At 40.2% G+C, this 11198-nt stretch overlaps 2 protein-coding genes across 3 annotated transcripts in view; both read left to right on the forward strand.

Moving 5' to 3' along the window:
- c34h12orf43 (chromosome 34 C12orf43 homolog) overlaps window positions 1–11130 on the forward strand; it is a 204655-nt gene extending 193525 nt beyond the window's left edge. For both annotated transcript variants that reach the window (XM_059523549.1, XM_059523551.1), the window contains one exon: window positions 11050–11130. The gene's annotated coding sequence lies outside the window, so the exon portion shown is untranslated. The remainder of the gene's footprint in view (window positions 1–11049) is intronic.
- Window positions 698–3980, forward strand: LOC132114868 (globoside alpha-1,3-N-acetylgalactosaminyltransferase 1-like). The gene is made up of 4 exons (XM_059523235.1): window positions 698–711; window positions 2158–2187; window positions 2918–3052; window positions 3198–3980. The coding sequence occupies exons 1-4, from the start codon at window positions 698–700 to the stop codon at window positions 3886–3888; spliced, it is 870 nt and encodes a 289-aa protein (XP_059379218.1). The 3' UTR covers window positions 3889–3980.
- Window positions 11131–11198: the final 68 nt, after the last annotated feature.

The raw sequence follows: 11198 nt of genomic DNA on the forward strand, positions 1-11198 counted from the left end.
GAACCAGGCTGGGAGTTTTTAAAAGCCTCAGGAATCTTTTGCAGGTGTTTAGAGTTAATTAGTTGATTCAGATGATTAGGTTAATAGCTCGTTTAGAGAACCTTTTCATGATATGCTAATTTTTTGAGATAGGAATTTTGGGTTTTCATGAGCTGTATGCCAAAATCATCAGTATTAAAACAATAAAAGACCTGAAATATTTCAGTTGGTGTGCAATGAATCTAAAATATATGAAAGTTTAATTTTTATCATTACATTATGGAAAATAATGAACTTTATTCACAATATGCAAATTTTTTGAGAAGGACCTGTATATCCTCTTCTCGCTTTTATTTGTTAGATATGCTGGAGAAAACAAGTCTGACCACCAGATGTCGCTAATGCGCACTGTGTTAAAAGCTTCTAGTATTTAACCCTTTTTTTTCTTTTTCTTTTTTTTTGGCACAATTTGATAAGCCTCAAACGGTTCAGAAAGCCTCGGTTTCCCATCACTACCAAAAACAGGAGAAAATATTACTAAATTTAAACAGGCAGCCACCTCCCTACAACTTCCTGCACGTTTGAATGTGACGTTAGCAACAACAATGAGAACTGATGGCAAAGCTCTGTAGGCTACAACAGAATAAACATTTCTATAATACACAACTATCGAACTTAATAGCACCTAAATGATACAGTACCTTTTCTTAGAGTAAAGATGGGGCAAAGAAGGTACAGTGTCCCTTTGAAGGTATTGTAGTGGCAAGCTGTTGTACCCCTAAAGATACAATTGTTGCTTTTTTCTCTTTCATTTTTTTTCTGAGAGTATTCCTCCAACAGCTCATATGCATATCAAGGGTGTGCCAGAGTTTCAGTCCAAAGTCCAAACTTCTCATATACCAGTTTTGTTTGTTTGTTTGTTTGGTTTATGTGTAAATTGCTTTGTTCTTAGTCTTTTGTTCAGGCACATTTTTTCCTGTCCATTCAAAACTTTTTTTTCTCCCATTATTGATATTTGATATCTGTTTTGTTTCACTATCAAAAGCCAGTAACCCAGGTTTATTTTCAATTCAAATCACACATTTTTATTCATTGCTTTTGTTTTGAATGAGTTCAAAATCACAAACAAGTATTCTTGAGTTTCACATTTTAGATACTTAAATATACAGTAGTAAAATGAAGTTCTAATAACATTGGGAGTCAACTGAAAGCTCCTCCTTACTTGATCTACATCTCTCTTGCTTTATTCCTCTCACTTAACCTTCAGTCTCTAAATTCATATCAATGAGTATTCCTGGAATAATGCTGCTCCATCAGAATTTTCTCATCATTCTTGTGTTCTTTGGGATGGTATTGAGTGGGTATGTAATTACTCTTCAACAATATTAGATGGTTGCGTTTGGGTTGTGAATTGATGTGATAATAATGCAGTAAGTTGGTAACATTAGTGCTTGACATGGCTAGGAGTAGTACATGTATTCAGCATTTCCACTCTATTCTGCTTAAGCACCTTATTTTTAAAGAATAAATATTTATGAACTAAGCTTGATAAAATATTATAAGTTTCTGAAACTGCATTTTATGACCCCTTTAAAAATGTGAACATTTTTATTTTATTCTCAGGATATATGTGACCCTGGACCAGGGTCTTGAGTGTAAATTTGTCGAAATTGAGATTTATACATCATCTGAAAGCTGAATAAATAAGCTTTCCATTTATGTATCGTTTGTTAGGATAGACAATATTTGGCCGAGATACAACTATGTACATGAAAATCTGAAACCCGAGGGTGCAAAAACAAAAAATCAAAATACTGAGAAATTTGCCTTTGAAGTTGTCCAAATGAACATGAACATGAAAGAACATGATTTTCAGGTTTGAAAATTGAATGCCAAAATGCAAATGAAAATGCAAAAAAGTGCATTCTGTCTGATCAGGACTAAGGATGGTTTCACTATAGTGGTTCAGGTTGTAGGATTGCTGAATGATAGGTTTGGGAAAGGAAACAAAAGTTTTGGTTGATTTTAAACCCTACAATATCAAGCAATTCTTTACTCTGCATTTTCTGAGTATATGACAAGCATAACAAGCATGTACAACTTTAAACTTAAAAAAAAAGATTAAATAGTTGCTCATTTAAAGAGATCTCTCCTGAAGTTATATGTCTTCCTTTACAGGCTCATATACCTGAACAATATCCAGAACAGGTGAGTTTATTGCTGTTAGAAAAACATAGTTAAGATGTAGTTTGGGATTTTCTCTTGATTTGGGAAGTTTGCATTACTAAATTATTTTATATTTTAATGTTTTAAGCTGCAATCAGCAGATAAAAGAACAAGTCGTCATCAAGTGAGTAATGTGCATACACATACATCACTCTTCAACACACACACACAAAAACATATGCACGCACATGCTAGTATTTATGTGCATGCTCATATTCATCAACACACACACACACAACATAATAAACTTCAAATTAGTTAGAGTTTGACTCTGTTATTATCAGGCCAACATGGAAGCAAAAGAATTCTGGATTGCGCTCATCGCCAGGGTGTGTAAAACTTCATCTTCTTAGAAAGTGACTTTATTTTGTTTGTAAGTTGATACGTAGTTAATGAGGACTACTGAACTATTGGTTCATGGTTGTTTTTGAGGTTCTGATCAGATGACAAGTGAGAGTTAAATGACGATGTCTTCAGTTCATAGATGGAAATATAAAAACTGGGAAACCCATGTTTTAATGTGTATCGACACCATGAACAAAATAAAAGTGTATGTTGTTCTTTCTGCTTATTCATTTATATTACAGCTTGTTGTACAACCAGCCTAGTGTGTTGGGAGGGTGAGTATTATGTTTTTAGTATTAACCTGTTAGAGATCACTTCCAATCATGAATGAAATGATTACAGCGCTGGATGTGTTTTTTTAATGAAGTCGGAAAGATGTTGCTTCTGTGACACCATGGTCAGCTCCAATCATTTGGGAGGGAACCTTTAACCCCATACTGATCGACTCTATCTACAAACAACACAATCTCACCATAGCAACCACAGTCTTTGCTTTGGGAAAGTATGTCTTCATGATACCTCTCATCTTATTAATAATCCTCATTTGTTTCCCCTCCTCTGTTTTTCCCTGATTCTGGAAATAGTAATGATTAAAGCATAAATAAACCATAATATTTCTCCCTGTATTTGTTTCCTCTGTTTGTTAGATACACACGTTTTGTTAAAGATTTTCTGGAGTCAGCAGAACAGCATTACTTTGTTGGATTTCGAGTGCATTACTACTTGTTTTCAGATCAACCAGAATCGATTCCTGAGGTGAAGATGGGTGAAAACCGTAATTTGACAGTTCTAAAGATCCAGAGTTTGAACAGATGGCAGGACATCAGTATGAGCAGGATGGAAAAACTGGAAAAACTAATAGAGAATGAACTGGCCAACGAGGCTGACTATATTTTCTGCCTTGACATAGATACAAAGTTCTATGGCCGTTGGGGTGTGGAGTCTTTGGGTCGTCTGGTAGGTGTGATACATCCTTGGTTGTTTGACGCTCCAAGGGGTCGATTCACATATGAGCGTAGACCAGAGTCTCAAGCATACATTCCAGCTGTGGAAGGTGATTATTATTATGCTGGTGCTGCATTTGGTGGCTCATTGGAAGATGTACATCAACTCACCAAAACCTGCAGGGAGAAGCTGCACATTGATGCTGCAAACTCCATTGAGGCAGTATGGCAAGAGGAGTCTCACTTGAACAAGTATTTCCTTTTGAACAAACCTAGTAAACTGCTTTCTCCTGAATATATGTGGAGGGACATCAATGAAAAAGCACCCCAAATAAAAGTTGTTCGCTTCTCTAATGTAGCTAAAAACTATGCTGAAGTTCGTCCAAACCCATAGCAACTGTTGCCACTATTTAGCTAAAGTGACATGGTGTTCTCACAGGCCTCCCATAAGACCTTGTGAATCTGTTAATAGGTAATACTGGCAATAGGGAAGTTGACATCTGCCACCAAGAAATGGATCATTACAGACATATACCGATGTTTATGAGCGCAATGCGGCATCAGAAACAATGTCTGCCAAAATCTTTTTGAATAAACACACACAATATGAACTTATCAAACTCTTTGCATTACTCTTTATTATGTAACTGAACACAATTTGCATCTAGTTAAAAACTCTGACAACCATTATATATATATATTGTATATTATGATTTTTTTTTTTGTATTTGTATAAAATATTTAGAAATATGTTTTTGGTGCGGGTTCTGTGGAGTTCGCTTCAGTGAAATACAGGTAAGTTCATCAATTGTCGAGACGTCAAAGCCACACAATTCCGCGACACTAATACTTGTCTCTTTTGCTTTACAGAGGAAGGTCACTGCCCAGAGAGTCGTACGAGAACTCAGGAGATATCGGAGCATGAAGGGAATTCAGGTAACAGATTTTGTCACAGGCGTTCTGGAGACAGGAGAAAAAAGACACACAGGTTAGCTTCTCAAAATGTAAGTATACGTTACTTCTGACGATCTTCTGAAGTCGAGGTGGAAGGAAGGACTTCCAAACCCTCGTGATGAACTGAGGCCCCCTGTTCGAAACAATGTCTTCTGGAATGCTAAAATTACGAAATACATGATTAAACAGAAGTTCTGCTGTTTCAAAGGCTGTGGGTAGGGCTTTCAGGGGAATCAGTCTACATGCTTTGGAGAATCTATCTATGGCCACAAGGATGCAGGTATTACCATACGAAGCTGGGAGGTTGGTGACGAAGTCAACCCCAATGTGGGCCAAGGGCGACGAGGAATCGGTAATGGGAGAAGCTTTCCGGTAGGTAGTTGTCGAGGTACCTTGGTCATGGATCAGAGGGCACATCCTTGGATGAATTCCTTGATATCCTCCAGCATTCTCGGCTACCAGTACTTCCTTTGGAGAGTGGAAAGTGTCTTACTGATTCCAGGATGACCAGTTCCCGGTCATATGGTAGTCTTCTGACACATAGATCTTACACGCCGGAAACATGGGAATGGAATGGGTAGATTTCGGGATTGTTCACGGAGTAAAACATCTAGATCCCACTGAATCAGATTGACAAATAATCTTGTAAGCAAGATGGTCTCTGACTCTTCTGGGGTTTCTTCTAGAGTGTAAAGGCGGGATAAGGTGTCGGCTCTCGTGTTATTGGAACCAGGGCAGTAGGATATTTGAAAGTGGAACCGGGTAAAGAATAGGGCCCACCTGGCCTGTATGGCGAGGGTTGAATCTCTTCGCTTCTTTTAGGTACTGGAGGTTTTTGTGATCCGTAAGTACAAGAAAAGGCTGTCTGGCTCCCTCCAACCAGTGCCTCCATTCTTCAAGGGCAAGTTTCACCGCAAGTAGTCTTTGATTGCCAATGTCATAGTTTCTCTCGGCTGGAGATAGTTTTTTCGAGAAGAAGGCACAAGGCATGGGTTTAGCTGCATGTTCTGAGTACTGGGATAGGATGGCTCCCATGCCTGTTGTAGAGGTGTCCACTTCCACAATATTTTTTTTCTCTGGATCTGGGTGCTGCAGCAAAGGGGCCTTTGTTAAGGCGGTCTTCAATGCCTGGAAGGCCTGTTCTGCTTTTGGAGTCCATTGGCGTGTTTTCGGCTTACCCTTGAGTACAGATGTCAATGGGGTCGTAATCATACTGTACTGATCAATAAACAGGAAGAACTCTCGGAGTCGATGGAGCACTTGGGTAACGTGATGCTGATGTTCACTTTCATTGCAAGAGTAAATGAGTATGTCGTCGATGTAGACAAGGGCAAACCAGTTCAGCAACTCTTGGAGGACCTTGTCCATGAAACTTTGAAACACGAAGGGGGCGTTTACTAGACTGTATGGCATAACCAGATATTCGTAGTGAAGATACGGGCGTCACGGAGTTGCTCTAGGGAGGATGGAATCAAAGGTAGTGGGTAACTGCACTTCACAGTTATTTTGTTTAGGGCTCTGTAATCAATTACAAAGTCGTAAACCACCATCTTTCTTCGGGACAAAAAAGAAACTGGCGGCAGCTGGTTAAGTAGATGGTCTAATGTACCCTTGTTTTAAGGTCTCTTTGACATACTCACGCATGGCCTCTTGTTCAGGGATGGATAAGGAGTAAATTCTGCCCTTCGGAATGGGCTCTCCAGGAATGATGTCTATGGCGAAATCCCAAGGTCGATGTGGGGGTAGCTTGGATGCTGCAATTGGATTGAAGTTATCTGCAAAGGAGGCATAGCATGAGGGGACACTGGTAGACAGATTTTCCTTGGGGCTCTCGATAGACGTAGAGTTTATTACCATGGAGTCGGGTTTGCCACTAGGGGAATGTATATGGTTTAGTTTTGAACAATCGCAGCCCCAGCTCAGAATCTTCCCGGTAGCCCATTCTATCGAGGGTTGGTGCTGTATTAACCAAGAGTGACCTAGAATTATCTCAGCTTGGCTGTTAGTCAGAATAAATGGAATGAATGGCTCGTGATGGGTATTCTCTACACTGAGAGTGACGTGTGCAATTTGTGATGTCACATACCCCTGGTTGATCATCTCGCCCGTCACTGTGTAGGTTGAATACTGTTTCAAGGTTTCGGGTTCTTCAGAGGTCATGTGCCTTGGCGAGTTTCCCCGAAATAAAGTTGCTCGCCGATCCGGAGTCAACATTGGCCGTCGTTGAAATGGCAAGTTCTCGAAACCTCAGAGTCACACAAATAGTTCATGGAGTTGATACAGAGGATTTCGGAAGAACTAAACTCACCATTACCCGCAGGGGATGAGATGGACATTTTCGTATGAAGTGATTTTCATTTCCACAGTAAAGGCATAATTTGAGCTCTCGTCTGTGGTTTCTTTCAGCAGGTGTCAGCCTTTTGGTTTCTACCTGCATCCGTTCTGGCTGCGACTCAGGAATTCTTTCAGGTAGGGGCTGATCAGTAACAGAAGCTGAGGCGTGAGTTTCACGGTAACATGACTGGGCTCTCAGATGAACTTGGTGGGCTTGCTGCATGAATTTTTCTAACCCCAGATTATCGTCATAGATGGCGAGCTGTAACCGTAGTACAGGATTTAACCCTTCCCAGTACACCGTCAGCAAGGCTTTCTCGTTCCATCCGCTCGCTGCGACCAGAGTTCGGAGTTCTAGAGAATATTCAGACACAGATTTCTTCTCTTGACATAGATGCAACAACTGCTCGCTGACCGAAGAGTCACCCACCGGACGCCCAAACACTTCTTTGAAATGGCTGATGATACTCTGAAACGATGAAGTGACCGCTGTCTCCTGAAACCACAGTGCTTCCGCCCATCTCAGCGCAGCCCCGGATAGCTGCTGAATAATAAAGGATATCTTTGATCTTTCAGTGGGGTACTGATGTGCATGTTGCTCCAGTGTGAGAGAACATTGTAACAGAAGAGGTACACCAGTGTTGGAGCGGTGCTTGCGGAAGTGCCGTCCTCGGGCTGTGCTGAATTCATGTTGGTGTTGGTCAAGCATTCTGTCAGGATGTACACTGGAGACAGAGGTAATAGAATTCAACACAGTGTCTTTATTAAAACAAGAGTTCGTGAGAGGTGAGTAGAGGTTAATTTCGGGTGCGGGTTCTGTGGAATTCGCTTCGGTGAAATACAGGTGAGTTCGTCAATTGTCAAGACGTCAAAGCCACACAATTCCGGGACACTAATACTTGTCTCTTTTGCATTACAGAGGAAGGTCACTGCCCAGAGAGTCGAAAGATAACTCAGGAGATATCGGAGCTCGTAGGGAATTCAGGTAACAGATTTTGTCACAGGCGTTCTGGAGACAGGAGAACAAAGACACACAGGTTAGCTTTTTAAAAGGTAAGTATACGTTACTTCTGGTGATCTTCCGAAGTCTAGGTGAGCTGGAGACAAGATCGTGAGGTCGATTCCTGTTGGAGGCTTGACGGTGAACTGGTGCTGAGGTGAGTGCTTTATAGTGCCATGCTGTTGATGATCAGGTGTGGTTGATTAATACTCAGGGGAGTGTGAGCATTGTGGATTGGCTGGGACCAGGTCTGCCTGGTCCCTGACATATATATATATATATATATATATATATATATATATATATATATATATACATACAGTATAGTGAGATTTTTGAATGCACAAGCAGATCTCTGTGTGAAGCACCATCTGTTATCAGACTGCTTGTGCATTCAAAAATCTCGCTAGATGATTATTAAAATTAATGGCAAAATGAATGTTTGCAAATGTTAACTGATATTTCCTACTGACATACTAAAGCAAAATATATAAATAACTGTCCGAACACCATTCTTTGAACATGTTTTTCAGGTTTGAAAGCGCAATGGCAAAATGCAAATGAAAATGCAAAAAAAAAAAAAAAAAAAAAAAAACACGCATTCTGTCTGATCAGGACTAAGGATGGTTTCACTATAGTGGTTCAGGTTGTAGGATTGCTGAATGATGTTTGGGACAGGAAACAAAAAATTTGGTTGATTTTCAACCCTACAATATCAAGCAATTCTTTACTCTGCATTTGTACATGACAAGCATAATATGTAAAACTCTAAACTCTGAAAAGAATATTGAACAGTTGCTCATTTACAGAGATCTCTCCTGAAGATATATGTCTTACTATTATTCTGGTGCTGCATTTGGTGGCTCATTGAAGAATGTACATCATCTCAGCCAAACCTGCAATGGTTTGTTTTGCACTTCAATCTTAAAATTAAATGTCATTCTTTGTACACCATAGAATTCCCAATGCTCTTTCCATGGGAATCAGCCCACTGTCCAGATCTAAGTCTTTCACATCAGTGGCTCATTCCTCTTCAGGAATTGGTGAAAGTACAGTTCTGCTATTACTAGTCCATTTTGTCAAATGGAACCCTCAATTACAAAGCACTCTGATGTCTCTTGCAAAAATGGCTGCTTGTTCTTCAATTGCCACTGATTTAAGGCAATCATAATTGTACAAATTCTTCATGAGTGTCTGAGCTGGCTGTGGCTCAGAGTGCTCATGAAGTTAATGCTGGTTCTGATGGAAAGAATATGATCAGAATATACACAGTGCATTGCAGTCTGTTGCATATGGGTCTGCAGTCAGGGAGCCCATGTTGACCCCTGTCCAGCGCCGAAAGCACCAACAGTTGGCATGTGAGCATCAGATCTGGACTACGGAGCGATGGAAGAAGGTGGCCTGGTTTGATGAATCACGATTTCTTTTACATCACGTGGATGGCCGGGTGTGTGTGCATCACTTACCTGGGGAACACATGGCACCAGGATCCACTATGGGAAGAAGGCAAGCTGGCATAGGCAGTGTGATGCTTTGGGCAATGTTCTGCTGGGAAATCTTGGGTCCTGCCATCCATGTGGATGTTACTTTGACATGTACCACCTACCAAAGCACTGTTGCAGACCATGTACATCCTTCCATGGAAACGGTATTCCCTGTTGGCTGTGGCCTTTTTCCAGCAGGATAATGCACCCAGCCAAAAAGCAAAAATGGTTCAGGAATGGTTTGAGGAGAACAATGAGTTTGAGATGTTGACTTGGCCTCCAAATTCCCCAGATCTCAATCCAGTCAAGCATCTGTGGGATGTGCTGAACAAACAAGTCTGATCCATGGAGGACCAACCTCACAACTTACAGGACTTAAAGAATCTTCTTCGAACATCTTGGTGGAGTCCATGCCTCGATGGGTCAGGGCCGCTGTTTTGACAGCAAAAGGGGGATCAAGACAATTTTAGGAAGGTGGTCATAATGTTATACCTGATTGGTGTATACAGTATACACTGTATATATATTTTTATATATATACATATACAAACCCGATTCCAAAAGTTGGGACACTGTACAAATTGTGAATAAAAACAGAATGCAATGATGTGAAGTTTCAAGTTTCAATATTTTATTCCGAAAACAACAGAGATGACATAAAATGTTTAAACTGAGAAAATTTATAATTTTAAGGGAAACAATAAGTTGATTTTAAATTTCATGGCATCAACACATCTCAAAAAAGTTGGGACATGGCCATGTTTACCACTGTGTGGCATCCCCTCTTCTTTACAGTCTGCAAACGTCTGGGGAATGAGGAGACAAGTTTAGGAATAGGAATGTTGTCCCATGCTTGTCTAATACAGGCTTCTAGTTGCTCAACTGTCTTATGCTCCAAATGTTTTCTATGAGTGAAAGATCTGGACTGCAGGCTGGCCATTTCAGTACCCGGATCCTTCTTCTATGCAGCCATGATGTTGTAATTGATGCAGTATGTGGTCTGGCATTGTCATGTTGGAAAATGCAAGGTCTTCCCTGAAAGAGACGATGTCTGTATGGGAGGATATGTTGTTTTAGAACTTGAATATACCTTTCAGCATTGATGGTGCCTTTCCAGATGTGTAAGCTGCCCACGCCACACACACTCATGCAACCCCATACCATCAGAGATGCAGGCTTCTGAACTGAGCGCTGATAACAACTTGGTTGTCCTTGTCCTCTTTAGTCCGGATAACATGGCGTCCCAGTTTTCCAAAAAACATTTTTATTCGTATGACCACAGAACAGTTTTCCACTTTGCCAGTCCATTTTAAATAAGCCTTGGCCGAGAGAAAAAGCCTGCACTTCTGGATCATGTTTAGATATGGCTTCTTTTTTACCTATAGAGCATTATTGACAGTCTGTATTATGTTTAAGCAAGTTTTCACTTTCTGCAGTGACAGCAACAAGAAGTTGAGGTTTAGAGAAGCCACTGTGTCTGTGTCAGACATCCTTGCATCTACAGCCTTACAGTTAAAACTGAGGAGAAAAGTACCACAAAACAGTCAATGACAGCAGAGGAAAATCAGATCACTGTCACTAAAAAGAAGAAGAAAAAAGAAAATCATCCACAGAAAGAAGGGAGGACATTATCCTTGTATCAGAGAAACAGTCTAATGGAGAAGGAACAGAAGAGCAAACAACTGTGGTGGAAAACTTGACAAAGAAAAAAGATGAAAAAGAAAAAGGATAAGATTAGATGATGGCGGAAAGGACTGTGATGAATGAAAGGCTTTATTTAAAGTAAAAGATCTCAGTCATGGTAGTGCCATATTTAATTTTTGACTAGAATGAAAACGAGACTGTGAGTGATAGAAGTGTTGTCTGTTTAATGGATTGTACTGTCGTGTTCAGCTAATGAAGTGTCTTTCTGAGAAAAAAAATAGACAATAA

Source organism: Carassius carassius, chromosome 34 (genome assembly GCF_963082965.1).
Source record: "Carassius carassius chromosome 34, fCarCar2.1, whole genome shotgun sequence".
NCBI lineage: Eukaryota > Metazoa > Chordata > Actinopteri > Cypriniformes > Cyprinidae > Carassius > Carassius carassius.